General features: G+C 43.9%; 1 protein-coding gene across 1 annotated transcript in view; it reads left to right on the top strand.

The window, feature by feature from the left end:
• PPP6C (protein phosphatase 6 catalytic subunit) overlaps window positions 1-17,452 on the top strand; it is a 135,267-nt gene extending 117,815 nt beyond the window's left edge. Inside the window, exons 5-7 of the mRNA XM_078646061.1 lie at window positions 1,395-1,474; window positions 5,309-5,518; window positions 16,507-17,452. Of these exons, the coding sequence (XP_078502187.1) occupies window positions 1,395-1,474; window positions 5,309-5,518; window positions 16,507-16,755 (539 nt within the window). The 3' untranslated portion in view covers window positions 16,756-17,452. The remainder of the gene's footprint in view (window positions 1-1,394; window positions 1,475-5,308; window positions 5,519-16,506) is intronic.
• The last annotated feature ends 3,840 nt before the right edge of the window (window positions 17,453-21,292 follow it).

The raw sequence follows: 21,292 nt of genomic DNA, 5'->3' as shown, positions 1-21,292 counted from the left end.
ATGGGAGTTCCAAGCTCTTCTGTCCTCTGGAACGTCCAGTTCTATTTTCCTCCATTGGTGCACCCCACGTCTATCTCAAAGCTTTTTTTTTTTCCTTTCATCTTGCTCAACTCTGGCACATGCCAACTCTGGCACATGCCAACTCTGGCACATGCCAACTCTGGCACATGCCAACTCTGGCACATGCTAACTCTGGCTCATGCTGTGTTACCATTATGCAGCAGCATTAGGTAGTTTGTACCTTTTTGCGATCAATTGCTCTAGCGTGCAAAGTAAGCCACAGACCGTCTCTGTTGACTGCATTAAATGCAATCTGAATGTCAATGAAGACCAAACATGGACAACCCTCTATAGTGGCAAACTGTAGAACTCTTTAATCGATGACACCTTTTTTGTTTGCTTGGCTGCCTAAAAGAGTAATTGAACGACAGTGTGATTGTGTTAACCCTTTTCCTATTTTTAAACACTTTTTGTATCGCACATCACAAACAAATCATAATATAGCTAAGCTTTTTATCTGCTACTTACGAATGTGGTCATAGTAGTGGAAGTGTATCCTTAGTGAGCACATTTTTTGGCTGGTTCATTTTACAGGACCTTATGAAAAATGTACTTTTTTTTCCTTTTAAAATTTTGCTGGTTGATTCTAGCTGAGCCCAATGCTTTTCGATTGTTTTATAAAAATCCAGGCTTTTTATTGCACTACAAATATGCCCATTTACTATTCTATTAATTTGTGATATGGCAAATCGAGAATTGATTGTCTAGGCTTTGTTCAATGGGTTATGCTTTAGCAGATTAATTTTATTGATCTTTTTGATGGTATGTTTCAGTGTTTTCCCAAAATACTTCAAACGTAGCTTCCGAATCCCGAGATGCTTTTATTTTTCAATAGCAATGCAGTTTTCCAGATCTTCGACCAAAGTCTTTAAAAAGTTGATGTTGCAAACTCTTTATAAATTAAAAATTAAAACTTGGTGTTCTTCACTTAACTTGAGCGGGTCCTGTGGCTGCGATTCTAGCGCTCCACTGGGATACTGTACATTTTGTATTTTTATGTAAATATTTTAGTCACCCTAGGAGGCAGTTTCTCCGACCCTTTTTAAAATCTTTCAAGTTTAGGCAAGCCCGAGTGGCGCTAATGTACTTGCAGCTCCTGCCCAACTAACATACCCTTTTTATAGTCACAAACTTCCTGCGGGCTGCCTTTTGATCAAGACCCGATTGGTCGTGGTGGGGACTTATTTTCCTTTATTTTGTTTTTATCCGGATGTAATCATGAGTCTTTATTTTTAACTATTTATGGAATTGTAATGAATGTATTTTGTACCATGATTTTATCTTTTCTGGCTGTGACCGCATCCGAATAAAGATTAATTTCATTTACTTACTAGATGAATGCCAAACGAAATATGGAAATGCAAACGCCTGGCGGTACTGCACAAAAGTGTTCGATATGCTCACAGTAGCAGCTGTAAGTGAATTTGCGTTTATTCCATATTCTCACCAGACTTAATGGGATTTTATTTACTGTGTTTTGCTAAGTCTGTTTTTACTGTATTTTCTGTGGCACTTGTCTACTCACACTTTATTGTACATTTATGCCACCTGATATTAGTCAATACATTTGGTCTTCTACTATTCCATTTGATTTGAAGTTGTTTTCCTTCTAAAGGTCTCTGAAACCTTTCTTCAATTTACCTTGGTACTTCACATTTGAAATGGACTTAGCCTCAGTCACTGATGTACCTGTCCCATTCTCTAGAAGTTGGCCTGATGATGGTTGGACAAGTCTGCAAAAATCACTTGTGAAGTCCACAGTACATTTTTAAAAGAAAAGGGTGCAGTTAGTATGTAACTGTTGGCAGCAAACCCAATTAATTCCAAAGAGGATTTAAAATTAACTTAACCATTCTAGCTAAATGTGGGTAAATGTGGCCTTACTGACTGAGTGTTGAACTATTACAAAAATCATACCTATTTGAAACATGTGTTTTCTGTCTGTATTCTCCTAAATCAAGAACTCATCTAAGAAAACCAAAGAAGAGTGACAATCCTCTGTTGCTCCTTTTCTATAGTGTAAGATGTTGGATATAATAAGTGGATTCCAGAAATTAATTGTTGCCACCTCACCACTACTGAAACTTGCCCACCACCAGCATCCTTTGTAATCTATATAGTTGTTTTAAAAAATCACTATTGGATTGTAGTGTATGCACTATAAATTACAATTACACATACCACATGTATTCTAAGTTCACTTTAGGGCAGCGGCAATTTATTCAGTAAACAACTTTATTAGCATTTCTGTTAAAAGTATTAAGAGTATCGACTGTATAATTACAGTTGTTGGTCCACACTCTTCAAAATCACATGCATAATCTACAAAACCATCATGATTGGCATTCACACAACCTTTAGTGGCTCTAGGCACTGCTGCAACAAGGACCCTTTCAAATTGGGGTCAAAGAAGTGCAAAAAAGAAAGACCAGGCAAAAGGCCTGTGTATGCACCCACGATGTTAATCAGTATACTTGTATCCAACAGGACTGACCCAACCCTTTTCCAATTTAGGGAACCGCAGAAAACTCGCCTCATTTAAAGAACACAAAATTTCAACGCAATAATTGTCCACTCTTAGTCTGAGGATCGAGCTCCCATCCAAACTCTCACTGACTGTATTTTTGCCTTTAACCACATGCCTTTTTGTGTGCCCTTCAGCTAACCCCCCCACACACACACACATATATTTGTGCGTGTGTGTGTATATATATATTATATATATTTCTATTTTCTTTTTTTTTTTCACTTTGAAAAGCCAAAGGTTATAAGTCATTATAGTTGGGGAATAGAATTTAAAAATCCTTAGAAATTCACAGAAAAAAACAAAGGTTACAGGGACGTTATAGTTTGGCTAAGATTTCACTTGTACAAAACCAGTGATATTCAGCAGTTATAGGTACTTGAGAAAACTATAACGTGCGCCTCCCCGAGTGCACTGCTTATGCACTCGCATATTACATCACGCATGACATGGTCAGTGACCTCACTGATTACATCATCCATTGAGTTTAAGTAATTTGTAAGAGTATATGCGTGTTAAATATTTATACAAACTTACTTACAAAAGTTAAATTGGTATACTAGGTGCACTACTACTGAGAGCTACTATTTGTAACATACTAAGTGAGTTGCTATGTGACTATATATCCTTGGGTTTATGGGTGTGAGAGTGGCTGTATGAGTGTGTAAGTGCATGTGTGAGATTCTGTGTGAGCGACTGTCTGAATGGGTGAGTAAGTGGGTGTGTCAATGGCTGTATGGGTGAGTGGTGGTGTGAGTGGCTCTATCGGTGAGTGAGTGGCTGTTTGAGTGGGTGTTTGGTTGAGTTGGTGCGTGTGTGTGTGTGTGCGTGTGTGTGTGTGTGTGTGTGTGTGTGTGTGTGTGTGTGTGTATGAGTGGATGTACAAGGGCTTGTAAGGAAGAGTGGGTATGTGTGTGTGTGTGTGTGTGGATGTACAAGGGCTTGTAAGGAAGAGTGTGTGTGTGTGTGTGTGTGTGAATGAGTGGATGTACAAGGGCTTGTAAGGAAGAGTGGGTATGTGTGAGTGCTTGCATGCTGAGTGGCTGTGTTAAGAGGCTGTATGGGTGAGTGAGTGGATGTGCGTGAGTGATTGTGTAGGTGAATAAGTGGGGGCTTCATCCCCCAACCAGCAGTATGCCAGGAGGCGCATTTGCATAGTGGTGAATAAAGAGGCATGGTCTCCGAAGACCTCTCAGCAATTCAACTGTGTGAGACTTACTGGAGGTAACAGGAGGCCTTTTTGGCCCCTAAGGACATGCTTACAACCAAGGGGACTAAATCCTTCAACCAGCAGAGCACCAGGGGGCTCTTTGCAGAGTGGTGGAGAAAGGGGGAATGGCCTTTGAAGTAGTCTCGGCAATTGCGCTGTTTGGGACTTATTGGAGGTAATGAGAGTGCTCGATGGCCCCCAAGGACACTCTGCAGCCAAGGGAACTTCATCCCCCAACCAGTTGTATGCCAGAAGGTGCGTTTGCAGAGTGGTGGTGAAAGAGAGCGGGGGCCTCCAGCGACTTGCCGGTCCCGCTTTATTTTTTTAATTTATTTATTAAGGGAGGTGAGGGCCGGCCCCTGGCCCATTTTCAGGCCCGTGGACCACATCTCCCGAGGCCCTGCCCCTTTTTTTTTTTTTTTTTTTTTTTTTTAAATTAAAGGGAGGTGGGCCGTGTGGCCACCTCCTGGCCTGATTTCATCCCTGGGGTCCAGCTCTCTTCTGGATGCCTTGGTCCCACCCAGGGCACCCCGTTACTTTTGTCGAGGACAGCAAGAGCAGCCTGAAAGCCCCAGCGGCGTTGCTTTTACACATCGGGAGCTGCGAAACATGCTGCTCCCTCTTTGTAAAATCAATTGTGCTCAGCTTCTAGCAAGCAGCAGTTTTAATGCTCTCGCTGGCTAGAAGCGGAGCACAGTTTGCATTGGCTTGGTGGGATCTGTAAAGCTCCTGTCCAAGCCATAGCAGTTGGCTGTGTCCCAGGGGTGGGCACCCAGGACATACCAGGAGCCGGCCCTGGGGGGTGGTGGTCCCTAGGGCCATGTATGTCCCCAGGAGTGAGGCTATACGGCTCCCCTCCTTTCTTATAATCTACCTCAGGGAGGTGGTGGTCCCCAGGGCTGTGAGGGTGGGGATTCCACAGGTCCCCCGCGTTTAAATTTGTCAAAAGCACAGGTGAGGTGGCGGTCCCTGTGGCTGCAGTGGGTGGAGGGGTGTCCTGCCCCACATTAATTTAAATGAAAGCCCCAGGGAGGTGGCGGTCCCTGGAACTCGGTAGGTGGCCCTAGAGGCCCTCCAATTTATGATTAAAAAATTCTTGGAGAGGCTGTGGTCTCCGGGCCATCAATAAGCCCGGGAGGGTGTCCCGGGTGCCCCTCCACCCCTCCTTTATTAAAATACCCCTCGGCCAACCGGAGGCGGATTAGTAACGAAGCGTAGGAGACCGATCTTCATTTGTTTCTCAACCCCTGCTTGATGGAGCACACCGAAACTTTCAACATAACAGCTGAACCGACTAAAGTAAAGGTTTGAAAAGTTTGTGAAGATTCCTCAAGCGATGCCAAAGTTATTGCAAAACAATAATGCTCTTCTTATATGGAAGATAGTTCCTCACTATAACTAGCTACTAGCTCCTAACTAGCATTTACAAGAGAAAGAATTAGTTTATCAGTCTGAAATGAATGATTCCTACTTGGTCTATTTAGCAATCTGCTATAACATTATACTTTCTTTAGTTAATAGATGAGCAGATACTGTGTGTGCATGGAGGTTTATCACCAGACATCAAGACGCTCGACCAGATCCGAACGATTGAACGCAATCAAGAAATTCCTCACAAAGGAGCATTTTGTGACCTTGTGTGGTCTGATCCTGAGGATGTTGATACCTGGGCAATAAGTCCAAGAGGTGCCGGCTGGTTGTTTGGCGCAAAGGTCACGAATGAGGTAATTTGCAATTATAATAATACTTCAACTTCTAATGGGTTCGGGTTGGATGTCAAACACTAGTGTCTTCATCATTTCAACCAGTGCATTTATTATGTATTATGCAGTAGTAGCATTCTTAGTTTTCGTTATTTCATAGTGTGAATAATAAAAGCATTTTCTGAAATGAAGCAAGGAGTTCATCTGGTCACTTGAGTTCTGTCCCGAATAATTCTTTGAAAATGCTAAACTGAACTCACTGGGAATTCTAGTAGTGCACGTAGAATGGAAGGAATGTAATCCTTATAAAATATTGTACTTGCGTTTATGGTAGGAAATTATAGACTATATATAGCCTGATTCTACAAACTATCATTATATGTGAGACTCTAATTAGAAAGATTGATTGTGTGGAGGAATAAGAAATATTTTGTTCGAGGCATGTGTGCTGTATATACACATGCTTTTCATACTCCTGCCATCTAGTGTTTGGTCCGGATGTTTGCAAAATGCTTTTTTCTGAAGAAGTCTTTTCCAGTTACGAGGTAAGGTGATTACTCCTTTCGGTGATGGTGCACATGTGCATCGACTCTATTAGATTGTTTTCTTTCCACCATCTGGTTCGGACGTGTATTGCTGTGCTCTGGTTCGAAACCATCTTTCGGGTCCCCCGTGGTGCGCAGTCCACTGTTCCCACAACAGTATTGTTATCGTACTTCTTTCCCTATTCTCCGCGTATCAAATCGCTCGGGAACCATTTTCGGTCGAAAACATTGTGGGTGGCCTTCGGGCCTAACCGCATCTGTCCAGCCTTCTGCCGATGGAACTGACTCAGTTTCAACTTTGTCCTCGATACCACTCCAAGTACCCTTGCACCAACCTACATAAAGTCTGTAACTTGTGCCTCTCACTGGAGCACAAGGAAGAAGATTGCGATAGAAAAAGACACTGTAGGATCTCCTGGCTCGACGAATAGAAATGCAGCGACAAAGCATCTAACAAACACCGAATATCTGTGAGTCTCACACTTTGCAGCAGTCACTCTTTTGCATTCATGAGTCTCGCACCTAGGCTTGGAGCAGCCAGTGTCTTAAGGGACCACTGACTTTAATGAATGTTTTTGGACAGCAACCACACATTTTCGGCTAAAACTAACTTATGAGTCAATATTCAACAGCGCACCCCTTACCCCTGACTAAGAACTGATCTCTTGTAACATGGACAGTGTATGGGAAATACCGAACGCAAACAATACTTTCCAATTGAATAAAGGAGTGGATATAGGACCCCGAGGGGGGCGAGAAAGAGGCGCTGTCCTGCTGTGGGGGGAGCGGGGACTCTGGCTCCCTGCTCGCGGCCTGCCCGTGCTCCGGCCGGGGCGGCGGGGTGTGCCCTAGCCCGCCGGCCCCCGGGGAGCCATGCTTGAGGGACTCCCTGCGGAGCGGCTCAGGAGGAGCCCCGGGGCGCAGCCGGGGGTAGAGGCGCGAAGTCGGCGGTCGGCATCTCGGAGAGCCCGCCAGCCGAGCCGGGGAGAAGGGACGATATCAGCGGGGCTCGGACCCCGCGCACTCCAGCTGCGCAGCGGGGACCGGCGCACTCTGCTCCGGCGGGAGGGTCCCTCCCCTTCTCAGCCTGGTCGGCACAGGTCTCGGTTATCTCTCTGAGCCTCCTTTGTGCTGGCGTCCGTGCCCGGTCCCTGCGCCGCTCTGGGGCTGAAGGTGCCTGCTCTGCCCTGGTGCCGCCGCGCGCCGCCCTGGAACCTGCCCGGCAGTGGCTCAGCATAAATGAGCAGCCGGGCGAGGAGCTCCAGCCGCCGCCTCCCCACTTTTGCACCAGCCCAGCTGTCCCCTCCCAGCGCAGGCTCCGTGCCGAATGAGAGCGAGGGGGCGGCGGCGGCGGCTCCCTGTCAGCCCCGCTCCATGCGCTCCCCAAACTTTACCCCCTCCACTCTACCGTGCGTGGCATTTATGTTGTCACAAACTTAAAACCCCAGGTTTGAGGTGATTCGGAGGAGCGCCTCACACGCTGAAAGGTGTCTGGAGAAGTGGGGTGTCTGGGTGGCGCGGAGAGGAGGAACGCCCGAGAAGGACCCGTGGTAAAAGCCCGGTCTTTTATTAGAGGGTCTCTATTGTGTGTGTGCTAATTACAAAACTCTGTCACAAGGGTGAAGCGCGCTCACCGCTGAAGAGGGACAGGGCGGGGCGCCTCGTGCTTCAGGCAGATTCTCGGCAATTGGACAAGCGCCACTGCCCACTACGCTGCTCCGGCCGGACTCATGCCAACCTCGCATCAAGGGCGCTGCCCTCCCTCCGTGCCGCCTGGAACGAGCTGCCTGTCATGTGCCCTTTCACAACGAACCACCTCCCTCATACGCCAGTTAGACCTGTGTTTTTGTAAAGCTTCGCGCCCAGTTTCATGTGCTAGAATTGTCTATGTTAAGAACAAGCGCTCGCCATGTCTGTAAGCCCAGTCCTTTTGCGATTGGGGGGGGCGTGTTTTTCTTTCTCCCCTCTTCTCCATTGACTGAAATGTAAACAACTGGCGTGTTTTTGACTTGTTGTATACCATTCCAGGCAATGGAGAAGAGGGTAGAACAAACCTAAAAAACACGCCCCCCAATCCGAAAAGGACGGGGCTTAGCTTCTCCAATGGCTGGGCGCCGTTTAGGAGGCCAGCCAATGGAGAAGAGGGGCAGGGTTTACCCTCGCTACTCAGTCATTAAATCTCAACAGCGAGACTGCGCATGTGCGCAGCCTATACTAGCCGTGACCTAAAAATGGGGATTCCCACAAATAGATCTGTTCGCCACAGTGGACAACTCAAAATGCTCAAACTTCGCCACCAGTTTCCAACACCCTCTACCCAAAGGCAAAGCCCTCCGGATGAATTGGTCAGTGATATTTGCCTACGCTTTTCCGATTCTCCCTCTCCTTCCATTTCTGGTTCATAAGCTCAGGCAAACCTTGCTCACACTAATCTTAGTGGCTCCCACATGGGCCCATCAACCAGGATTCCCCACACTCTTGGAACTATCAGTGGTTCTAAGTCAAACGCTGCATCTCATTTCCAGCCTTCTAACTCTGAACCATTGAGAAATCAGACACCCAAACCCCAAGGAACGTAATATAACGATTTGGCTTCTGAAGTCCTGGAGTTTGGATACCTAAATTTGCAACCAGATAGCATGACTATTCTTAAAGATGCAAGAAAGCCTACTACCAGAGCATGTTATGCAGCAAAATGGAAAAGATATCTTGTATATTGTAACAACAACAATATTGGTCCGCTAGATGCCTCTATGCAAAATATTATATCCCACCTCCCAGGCACCTGTAGTTGTTGCAGTTCTCATCATTTACATTATATACTCATGTACATCTCTGTACTACACTCATTACATTCTCACCCTCTTGCGTGAAAACAAACAAACAGCGGAGTCGATGCCTATGCGCACGATAACCAAAAGGAGGAGTCCCCTTACCTCGGGACCGGATAAGACTTCTTTGAAGAAAAACAACTTGCAAACATCCTGACCCAACACTAGATAGCAGGAGTACGCAAAGTATGCGAATCTACAGCTCTACATGCCAAGAACAGATGATTACTGGGTAAGTAACATAATTCTTCTGTTGGAGGCTAGGTGGTAGGCTTGCCTTACAATGGTTTTCCAGAGTGTGTTCCATAGTGAAGTCCTTAGTCTCCCAAAACTGCATTATCTTTGGTGCCTTAGCTTATTTCAAGACTGTACTATGGTTTTTAAGGATGGGTACTGGATAAACGTGGGGGGTGGAGGGTTCTGTCTTCATTTTTGATGTAATGCCTGGCACTGTGTGAGAGGCACAGGGTCTCATAGGTGGTTTCCTTATTTAAAGGAAGATTTTTTTATTCATCTGAAGAAGCAAGGTCATTATATTCTTATTGCAGCTTTTTTGTTCAGCACTGTACAAAAATTTGGAAACCCTACATGAAGAGCTTGTAACATGTATCTTGTACACTTTATGAGAAATGTTGAAGACCGTTTCATCCATGGGGAGTGTGCAGGAAATGTGGCTTCATGAAGGCCGTCTAAAAAAAAAAAAAAAAAAAAAAATAGAATGTCAGATATTTGCGGGTGGGGGGTGGGGCTGTGGATGTGGTGATTGGGTTCCACTTCCAGAGTAATTTATTTTGTGTGTGTATTTTTACAGAGTAAACAAAATCGAAGAGGATGTATGAGCGCTTCGTAGTCAACAGGGTACATTAACTCGTAGTCTAGATTTTATGAACTGTAACAATTCCATTTACACATTTGTACTAGTGATTGCCGTTCCAATGACAATCTAACAGTCTTTTGCAATGGGCCCTATATTAATATGCTGTGTATGCATTTTTAACCCCTTGACCGCGGCGCAAATTCCACCTCCGTGCTGGGGAATTAATGAGTGGGCGTGTTTCGGACGGTCCCTGGCCATCCTCCGCCCTCCCCCGCCCACTGTGATATCGGACGGCCACGGGACGTCAGACGAACGCAACAAGTTAAGTGAAGGGTAGGACGTCTTGTGTCATAACCTGATACTCTGGATCTGAGAAGCAAGAAGGCTGACTTCAAGGTTTTCTTTTTTAGTTTAGTTTTCATAACCTCTATACATCGACGCCCTTCATGTGGTATTGGCTAACCCTAACAAAACATAGCTATCCAATTTGCGAAGAGGTCAAAAAGCCGGTGCCACACTACCTCAGCTCTGGCCTATTCATCTTTGTTCATCCAGACCATGGAAATCAAATAGGTTTAATCCTAGGACCTTGTTTTGGGATTCTAGCCAGTCTATTACTTTTTGCCAAAAGAAGGATCTTTCTGAGTTGCAACACAGCTCGTCTTGCGACCTTGTCCTATGAACAACCGCCAACCAGTCACTCACCATGGGAGGGGAGGGGGGGGAACTGGGGGGGGGGGGGGGGGGAAACGGGGGAAGGAACGGGGGGCGTTTATCAAGCCAGTTCTTAAATATCTTATACCTGGATAGTAAAGTTAAATAATCATTCTCTCCCAGCATGTTGGAGATACCAAATGGAATGATGGGCTTACCTTGAATACTCTATTTAGTACAACAGACCAGATCCTACTTCCATTCCAAAATGTATGGTGAGCAGGGCAGTCAGCAAACGTGGATATCCAAGAGCCCACACCTCCGACATCCAGCCTTCTCCTTTTTGTAATTTTTCTTGGTGTCCAATAGGCCCTGTGCAGGGGAAAGATGATATTTTTACAAATTGGCGGGACTGAATGTAAGAAATGGGGTTACCCAAATCTCCAAGGGGGTAGCATGGAACCAAGCGGGCAGGCCAAACTTCGAGGACATGTGAAGCACTCACGCAGTACCCACAGACGACACACCAGGTGCACCACAAAAGAGGCAGGACACCAGTTTGAGTTGGAAAATTAAGAAGTTTAGTATCTCCAACCTGCAAGGCAAACCTGCATCAACAGTGGTATCATAACACGGCGCCAACTGGCACCAGAGCCAAGTGTATCAAGGGGGATTATTTACATGGGAAGTAAGGGCTGAGTCTGTAAGTCCATATCTGAAAATAAAGAAGATGATTAAATTAACATTCAACCTGGGGCCAATTTGGCCGGGCCCACTCAGGCTCTCATCCTTAGAGGTAGGCTGAAATTGCAAGATCCAACATTAGCATACCTACATAACCTGCATTATAACTCCAACACGACCCTGTAAGGGAAAACATCAGGGCATCATAGCACATAATAGACAGGAGCACCTGTAACAAATCAGCGAGGCTTGCTCCTTAACAGGGGATGTGACTAGGGGCTTGGAACGTATTACAAAAAACAGGGGTCCCTAGTAGTTCAGGGATCTTTCGCAAAAATGATAGACATACGCTCAATAGTATGTATGACCTTTGTCCAGCCGGACAGGAATTTTAATTAAAGTGATAAGCAAGAATAAAGAGGATTTTTTACACAGTGGGTGCAGCCAGCAACCCACAGGGGACAAGACAAAACAAGGGGATGGGGTTAGAACGAACAAGGCGGTCTGTATACTAGTAGTTCAGTGAACAGACAAAAATACATTTTAGAAGCATCATTGTATACAATTTATACTTTTCATTTTACATATGACGCTAAAATGTCGACGACGTTTCGATGCCTATTGTGAAATGAGTGGCATCATCTTCAGGACAGAGAATAAAAAAGCTTGTCTTGAAAATCTTTAGGCAATTTTTGGCCAAACCAGTGCAAGAAAGCCTCTTCATAGGAGACCGGACCGATCGTGTCTCATTCGATCCCCGCCCATCTGAGCCCAGAATTGCCATCGAGCAACCCAACCAGGAATGAGACACGATCGGTCCGGTCTCCTATGAAGAGGCTTTCTTGCCCTGGTTTGGCCAAAAATTGCCTAAAGAGCCATACAGGCTAATATCTGGTAGCTGAAACCCACATTTCCCGATTTTTTTATTTTTTTTTTTTTATTTTTTTTTTAATTATTTTTTATTTTCTTCCAGTTTATGCAGACCGCTTTAGAGGCTCATACAAAAGAGTTAATATCACTCTGAATCTTATATATTCAGAGTTAAGTCAGTGGAAAGCTATTAAATAAAAAAAGTTAACTTTGGTGAAGCACACCTTATAATTGAATAACCCAACAACTTTCCCGAATCCTCCAGCTACCTGTTTGAATCTCTTTATTGATAACTCAGCGGCACTAGTGTAAATCAGTAAGTCCTCCGCATATAGAGCCACTTTTTTACTTAAAGCTTGGGTTTTAAAAGGGGTAATTATATTAACCAGGCGGAGCATTTCCAACAAGGTTGAAGAAAAGTGAGTACAGATGACACTATCTAGAAAAGATATATAAATGAGTCCAGTTCCTTTCAACTAGTAATACAGTGAAGTTCAGGTGGGCAAACATTCAGAGAGGCACTGAAGAGCAGGTACCGTTTTGGGGAATTTTTTTTGTTTAGCAAAGCACTGAAAAGCGAGTTCAAATTCTGCATGTTTTTTTTTAATTTTATAGTTTTAATTGAATTGAAAATGGGGGAGAAGCAGAAACATTAAACCAATCTAATGCTTCTATATTAGCCTTGTGCAACACATATAAAGGCATTGAGTCGAAGAGAAAGTTATGAGTGGGAGTAATACCTAAGCTAAGTTTTTGAAGAGGCTTTTAATTAGAAGCCAGTGTTGTTTGTCCTTGTCCGTTACAGAGCTATAAATAGTCACCAGCTTCTTGCAGGTATGGTGTTGAGTGACAGAGTGTGGATCACCTGCAGAGGCTGAGTAAAGAAGCATGGTGGCTGTGAGAGGGAGAGGTGGCCGGTGTGCTGCTGTGGAGTTAAGGTGATGGAGCTACTAGTGAACAGAATTAGGCTTGGGTTTGTGGCATCTCTTTGGTGCTCCAGTCTCAAAATAGTGTCTCTTTACACAGATAACTCTGTATGATGTCTCCCAGTTAAGTTACAAAACATTGTAGACTGTTTTAATATTGGGTCTTTGTATCAACTTAAAAAATGTACTTTGTCTATATTTTTGGAGAGCACAGGTGATTCCTGCACTCCAGCCTACTGTAGTCTGCAAGCTGGTTTAAATATCTGGGTATTAAAATATGACGCTACCATTACCATGTTGAGAATATTACTGATTTACACTAGGCAGGAGTGTAGGTATAAAGACAGCTATTGACTCGTGGCTGCGTGTACCTCTGTCTGGCATTGGTTACCTGGCAAACCTGATTAAAAATCATCCATTGACTACTCTATGTATTTCAGTGCTGCCTAAATGTGATCCTTAATTCAAGGGTGTTGCAGGTCAGGGAGGGTGCCCATGGCATCATTTCTCTCTGGGATCTGCCCTGTTGGCAGAGTGGGAGTGGGGAGGTGGTGTCTGGGGGAGTGAGGAGGCTTAGACTCTGAATGGTACGAGTATGCGTATCAACTCCAGTATGCAGTAGACTGGTTGTATGAAGAGGTTTATTCTAGAGAGAAGTGTTATTTTGCAGTCTATGAGAAGGCACTTGTCTATAGAGTTTAGGTGTCCATGGTAGACGTCAAGGGGAACATGTTTTCCTAACTTCTGTGATACAGCAGCCATGGAATGTTGGAGGTTACATTGAAGAGCATGCTGAGGTCCCTTATTGTCTTTTAGAGCATGATGCTTTTTGATTATACTCATGGATGAAAAAAAGGCGTGCTTGCCTTTCTTTTCCTGCTACTCACCCCACCACCCCTCCATGTCCTTCACCCTCTTAAGGTACCAGTCACCTCTAGCTTCCCTTGCCTATAGATCCCATCAAGGGAGTTTTGTGTGCAAGAGAACTGCTTACCTATTTGAAACCAGGGTCTGGAAAAAGTTTATAATTCATACTTATCTGTACTGCTCTCAAATCTGAACACATGTGCAAAGTTTTTTGTATATAAACATGGATAGTGGTCCAGAAGGATAAGTTCATGGCTCCCCACAAATGTCTACCTGTTGTCAACACTGTGTTAATGAATTATTAAAAATGGAACTCGTTTCCATTCAAACTACTTGTATACCTGACCCATATAGAGCACTATGTGCTAATGTCTGACAAAAAAAATCCCAGAATAATATTTATTCAAATTCTAGTAGGCTAACATTTGAACCCACTTCGGAAGTGCCTTTGTTTTGCTAAATTTCAAGTAATGCTAACAATAGCAGACAGATATTTTAAAACCATGATCTGCTTGAGAATGGCACTTATTTTGGTGCATGGCAATAGCCCGGTTAGGGGGAATCCTTTGTATCTTGGCAAAACGGCTGCAAAGGGACAACAAAGGTGTTAAGGCAGAAAGATTCTGCCCACTGTGGTATCTTAGCACATTCAGTGTAGTGTAGTGTAGTGTGTGTGTGTGTTTTTTCCACACTTTATTGCTTCAAAGATATATGTATGCATTGACTTAATTTACATTGGAGCTTTTAGTAGTAGCTTATTTGTATGTGATTAATTAAATTATTACAATGAGATATCAAAACAGTTTTGCCTTTTAAAATGCTTAATATACACCATAAGATTATCTGCAAATTCTTAAAATATAGCTGCCACAATTCCAGTCTCAAGTTAATCATCAGGCATGTCAATTAATGCCACCCTTTGAATGTATGCTGGCTAATCCTCTGTCGATGGACCCTCAGCGGTGTTTTAAATATTTAAGATGAATATACTTCCAGTTACTGGACGTGAAGGAAGTCATATTTGTAATCTTCTGGTTCAGTTGGTTGAGTAACAATGCCTCATTAGGGATATGCTTCCCTTTCTGTAGGCAAATAAGCTGCCCCAAATTCTAGACAACAGAGTAGGTGTGTGATGGATTCTCTTTTATAGTTACAAAATCTACATTTGTGATTCTAGACCTTTTACTCCAGTTTGATCTGTATTCACTTACAGAGTATCCGAAATCTAGCTTGCATGAGGTTTCTTCTACAATCTCAGAATCAAAGATTCTTGCAGATAGTATTACATATGTGTTGTATCATGAGAAGGAAGCAGAAGTCTAAACTGTTGCTAAGGATTCCAAGTCCCTTTTCCTAAATAATGCCACAAGATGTCTCTTCAGGATATTCAGCAGAGTAAGAAAGACTTGAGCTTCATAAGGCGTCTATATCCATGTCTAAATCACTACACCCTGTTTCTAAATGTATGTTCAGTCATTGTCTGCGCCATTAAAAATCTCTTGTAATACCCTTTTAGTGTCCCATTTGTGGTGTGGCTTATTTTTGGCACCAACTTATCCTTTATTACCCTTATAATGGCTTCGGCAGAAGGGCTGTATAAGTACTTGTTTAGGTGACAAAGGGCAAATATCAAATTTCTAGCTTTTTACTTGAAGTGGATTAGTCAGTCAGTCAGTCGGTCAAAAACAATGTTTATTTAGACCTTAGTCTTTAAACTGCAATACCCAACAATATAAACATTAAAACAGGGATAAATACGTATTCAGTAACCAACAATAAGAGACAACATATTCATCAATACATTCTTATTCCTGGATATGCTTTTTGATGACCAAATTCAATCTGGGGCTCACAAAGTAGATACAAAACGTACTTACTCATTAAAATTCTACAGTCGATTAGTGATTTTCTCGTATCTGCTAGCCAAATGCCCAGATAATTATGTGAGGTGGGCGTAATCAAGCTTGGCGGTTAGCAATTTCCACAATCTTTGATTTTTCCTTGTATTTTCCAAAGGCCATGATTTGTGTTTTGCCTGCATTTCCCGCCAGCTTGTTCGATTGCATTACTGTAGTCCAGTGTTTGTTTGATCCAAGATGACCAAGTTATTTGCATATTATAAAATTCAGATTTTATGCAGACCAATTCTTGAAGGAAGTTACTTCACCTTTTTTACACACTCCCTAGATCATTGGTATATAAATTGAATAGCAGCGGGGCCAATACGCATCCTTGTTCGATGCCGCTATTTGTAAAGTTTTTATTTCTGACCTTTGTCTCCAAGATCAGCTTGACGAGCACCCACGTATCTGAATGAAGTGCAATGATTGCATTAAATTGTATTTGTGGTATAACCTAGACAGCTAGTTTCCTCCATTATATTTGGCAATCCACCCCGTCAAAAGCTGCTGAGTAGTCTACAAAGCAAGAATAGACGGTTGGCTAAGTGGGTCGATACAGACATGTGGCAAATATGAAAGGGCCACTATTTTGTCCATAGTTGATGCTTTCAGCCTGAATACAGTCTGACCCACGCATTAGCTCCTGCAGCATACAAAGATCAGCCAGGTCCATTGTCTCCATGGCCAGCAAACCATGGTAAATTTTGCATATTCAAACCAATGGTAATTAAGTAATAGCTGTCTGTGAAGAAATCCCATTATTTCTTTTACTTTTGCCCCTGCCAATGAAAAGTGTATTCAGAAAAAATAATAATTAAATAAATTATACTTCAGATGGGGTAAATATTTGTGGAATTTGTTCATTAGACCATGAATGCAGCTTGTTTATTGACAAACCTCTTTGTACGTTTCAGTTTGTTCACATCAACAATTTAAAGCTCATCTGTAGAGCACATCAACTGGTACACGAAGGCTACAAGTTCATGTTCGACGAGAAGCTAGTGACGGTGTGGTCGGCTCCCAACTATTGCTACCGTTGTGGGAACATTGCATCAATCATGGTCTTCAAAGACGTAAACACAAGAGAGCCAAAGCTGTTTCGTGCTGTTCCAGATTCAGAACGCGTGATTCCACCTAGAACGACTACGCCGTATTTTCTCTGAGGCCTTTGTCCCTTTCTCCCTTCGTCACCTGTTCCTTGTATTATCCCCTGTCTTTTTTTTATTTTTTATTGAGCACTTGCTGCTGAAATGCTGCCTCTTGCCTTTTTTATTTTTAAATTATCTAAAATATATTGTGGATTATGGTGTTTATATCAATTCTTATTGATTTCCTTTATCCCTCGCCCTTTCCATGCCCTCTGCAGCACATTTGAATGCCTGTGAAATGAAATTGAAGTGGTACAGTATAATTGCCTTTTTATGGTCTTGGAGTGAATGAAAACATTTCTTTTGAATACTGTCTTGAAAATCTTCGAACCACTCATAACATTTGATCTTGCATTTTCTTTTCACTTTAAATACTTTTAAGAAATTTCAGCAGCAAAGGTATTCAATGAACACAGTGGACTGTACGTTTATCGTTGTGCGCACGTCCAAGATGTAAAGCTTAAATATCCTTTTGTGGGACGTTTTAAGTGGATGTAAAATAAAGTGGTCTAGTGGCCTGCACCTTTTCTGTTTTTATTTTATTTTTTAAATATCAACTGAAATACAGAAAAAGATATAACAGTTGCATTTGTACATTAAAATAATTGTACTGATCTCTTATTTCTTCAGAATACTTGTATTTTAATAAAGTAAATATCTTAAATGAAACCCACATAGGTTCAATATTAAAAATAAAAGATATGCATTTTGATATTGTTTTGAATGTGTGTTTTATTCTCTTAAAATAAAGAAGCCAGATCTGTTCGTGAGGAACAATGTTTATTTTCCAGATTGCTATATGTCTTAATTTTTTTTATAGTTGGTAACTTGTCTCCCAATATTCTTGAATTAAATGTCTGCTCTTAAAACCCTTATGTAGTATATAAACTTAATTAATGCGGTGTATTAACTTAATGCTGAACTTGGGTGCAGAAATATATATATATAATATATTCGCACCAACAACTCCAGCAGTCCCACATGCAACAGGACTCCGCCAAAGAAGGAAACGAGAGCCGACCCAGACTTGAAGGTGAATTATTTATTTTGGTATTTTCTCGCCACCAGCATATATACACATACAGTGGTGCATTTGCGCCCTTGTAGTTAAGGTGGATGCCTCAATTCATAGAAAATCCCATTTTTGAATCCTTAAAATCTTACTAATTTGATCAAGCTTGGGAGGCGGGGGAGGATGCATTTAGGGTATCTATGAGCGTGCAGAAAGCTTAAATGCTTAAGTAATAAGGGGGTGCCAAATCAGACTACATAGTGCTAATGAAGTTTATGATAGTACCTCTTTTTTGACATTCTTTACCTTTTCTTGGTTAGTGAAAATCTGTTCAGCTATTTGGGAGACAATAGGCAAAATGTGAGAGTTGTGCACTTGTCAGAATATGGATATTTTGCAGATTGTTTCCAATATGTAAGATTGGGGACAAAATGACACACTGTGCATTGTGCAATATGCACTGTGCATATTGGATGCTCACGTTTCCTTATTCTACCAATGTTTTCCTTTAATGAAAGGAAAAAAGCAAAACAAAGCACAGCGAGAGAGCCAGTGCGACTTTATTCATAAGTGGGCGTTTGAGCTGGCCTACTTAGGAATATCTCTCCTTAAAATGTTTGACAGCTTGTGGATGTATAAAAAACAAATTGAGTATTAGCTCGGTAGCTGTTCTGGATCTTAGTTGCAGTATACCTCCCCCTCGAACCCTCCACCTTGCCCCAGGACACCTAGAAGCTGCCCTGCTCCTCCTTTGCCTGCACAGTCCTACAGGTGAGAATGGAGCAGATCGGCTGCCTTGTGCAATTAAGCGGACCATGGAGGAGTGGTGTGCTTTTTTTTTTTTCCTCTACTTTTTTTCTTTATTTTTTGGTCTATTACATACCCCACCCCTTCAGCATGTTGGGATCGTGGAGTGTAGAACCAATTGTGCTGTAACACTATTATAACAGACACCTACGACCACCACCAATCCCTGGCTTAATTGTTTTTTGGTAATCTCTCCCAAAATTCACAACACCAGGAGAGTTGTTGTCGTTCCGAGGTTAGAGGGTTTTAGATCTATACCAATATAGATCTGAAATCCCCAACAACAACCTCTTCTCTGCTGGTGTTGCAAACTTTGGGAGCGGTTACAAATATATGGATATTACTCAGTGGCATAGACAGGTTGTTTTGGATTGCTAATAACTTTGACTAGCCTTCACAAAACGTTCCATTATGAGTTTGTCCACCTCGCTTCTTCCTGTAAAGTTTCGGAGTGGTCGGTCAAGCGAGGTCTGAGGAGAAAAGGGGAGGGGGCAAAAACCAAATTTCTCAATGCATTTTCAGTAGACTTTTTTAGACTGGATTCGTACAGTCTCTTCAGTGGCCTCAAGCGCGTCCACTGCATCAGCTTATATGGAGGCAGCTAAACTGCTAACCTCCTGATCTGTAGAGTTTTGTAGACTGGTAGGTAGAGTGTTGTACAGGGGTATAGAGTGGAGGAACATAGTCTTGTACACTATTGTAGAGTGGGATTTCATAGAGTGGAGTTGCATGTCAAAGATCAGCGGCATAGAGTAGAGTTTGGTAGATTGAAGAAGATTAGAGTGCTGTACAGTGGAGTAGAGTATTATGCAGTGGTGTGTCGTAGAATGATGTACAGTGTCATAGAGTGGCATAGTTTTGTAGCACAGTGGAGCGGAGTTTCGTGGAGTTGTAGAGTGGTGACATTGAATGGAGTAGAGTTTGGTAGATTGGAAGAGTGTCGAGTATTGTGCAGTGGCATATAGAGTATCGTAGAGCGGCATACAGTGGAGTAGTCTCGTACAGTGATACTGAGTGGATTAGTGTAGAGTAGCATAAAGTCGAGGACAGCTTCATAGAGTGGGAAAGTGGAGTGGCATACAGTGGTGTGGTGTTCAGTGCAGCGGCATATGGCTGATTTGTGCAAGCGAGGGTGGATGTGGTGTGATATAGCCCTCTTCTGCTGGGGTGGGGTCTGGTATTTTGTTTGTGAAATCTTTTGGCTGTACTAATAGTTGTCGTCTTTAGCTTAACTATTTTTCACACATGGATAAGTAGCAGGGCAGGTCCCAAAGTCCTAGTACTGTAATTACTTTACCACTATTCAACTTTTGGTCTGATGTATTTCGTGCTTATGAGTGTGCTCAGATAGCATGGATATGGTGTAATAATTTTGTATATGTCAACTATAAACTTGTACCTGCGTGGTCTACAAGTGCTGAGTTCTGTTGTATGTGGTTCTTATTGTCAGTGGGGTTGCTGCATAGGCTATCTGATCGAGACTACTAGCTGCAGATTCTTTAACATCGAATATTCCCCAAGCGTAAGACTGGACCCAGAAAATGTTCTTTTCCAGCATCCCTGCGCGTGCTGACATCAGTTTTCTTCTTTTCCGCTTGCAATGCGGAACCGGATAGTGTTACTGGCTGATTTAGGCCTTTCCCTTTTCGCTCTTGAGCGTTTTTCTCTGGGTACAGTGTGTGAATGCCTTCAGGTTTTGAAGCGTGCTCGTCTTGCGCACGCCAGATGTTGGCAACGGATCCCCATTCCATCTTCATGTGGTGTTTGGGGGAGCACCACGACTCCACGGACTGTGAGACGTGTCAGCAGTTGAAGCCGAAGTCCCGGCGGAAGTGCCAGATGAAGCTCCTCTCGGCTCGCATGTCTCGGTCTGTGTCGTCGCCGCAGCTGTCCCCTGCGGACGTCTCAAAGAACCGCTGCTTCTGCCTCCGACATCGTCCTTCTCCCGTGCCGCAGGAGCGTCGCTCGCCTATTGGTAAGTGTCGCAGTTTGTCCTCGCGGACTGGGTTCCGGCCTGCTGGGGAAGTGGGCTCTCTGCGGGTGGTGCGGCCCCCCGCGTCGTCACCCTATTTGCCATCTTCCGGCGCCTGGGCGACGAGCCCAGATGGAGGCCTATGCGGCGGCCTTGCAGGCCTCGTTGTCTCCTCCTCCTTCTCCTCCTGGGACGTCTGTGGATCCCTTGCCGGGTGCAGGGCCCTCCGCAGCGTCGCCGACTGGTACGCTCCAGGTTCGGAGGATGTGGTGTCGTTGGGGTGCGGCCCTTCTGGGTTCCCTCCTTTGGACCACGGCGCCTCTGCTTTGCCGTAAACCTGTGCGGGGGTCCCTGTGGTGTCGCGGAAGGTTGCCAGGGCTCGGGGCAGGTCCCCGAGTTCCTCTCGGCCCTCTGGACAGGCGGCAGCCTTGTCTGACGCCGCTCAGGTGCTGGCGGATACTGGCCTGGGTGGCGCCGCAGAGACTGGCAAGGGGTCGGGGTGTGTCCCTGGGCCCCCCTTGTTCCTCCACGCAGGCGGCTGCCTTGTCAGAGGTCCAGTCGGCGCCTTTTTGGTGCTGTTCCTTGGCTGCCTCGGCTCCTGCCTGTCCTCTGTCTCCTGCGCCGAGCGGTGTGGCAGAGGTCGTTCCGGCGCCTCCTTCGGCGCCGGTCGGTGTTGATCCGACTCCGATTGTGGAGTCTGCAGTGCCGAACCGGTGCCGGGTCGCCGATTCCTCTTCAGACTCTCCTCTTCATCGCCAGAG

Source organism: Lissotriton helveticus, chromosome 5_1 (assembly GCF_964261635.1).
Source record: "Lissotriton helveticus chromosome 5_1, aLisHel1.1, whole genome shotgun sequence".
NCBI lineage: Eukaryota > Metazoa > Chordata > Amphibia > Caudata > Salamandridae > Lissotriton > Lissotriton helveticus.
The sequence above is the reverse complement of the archived record's forward strand: the minus strand, read 5'-3'. Positions and strand labels throughout refer to the sequence as shown.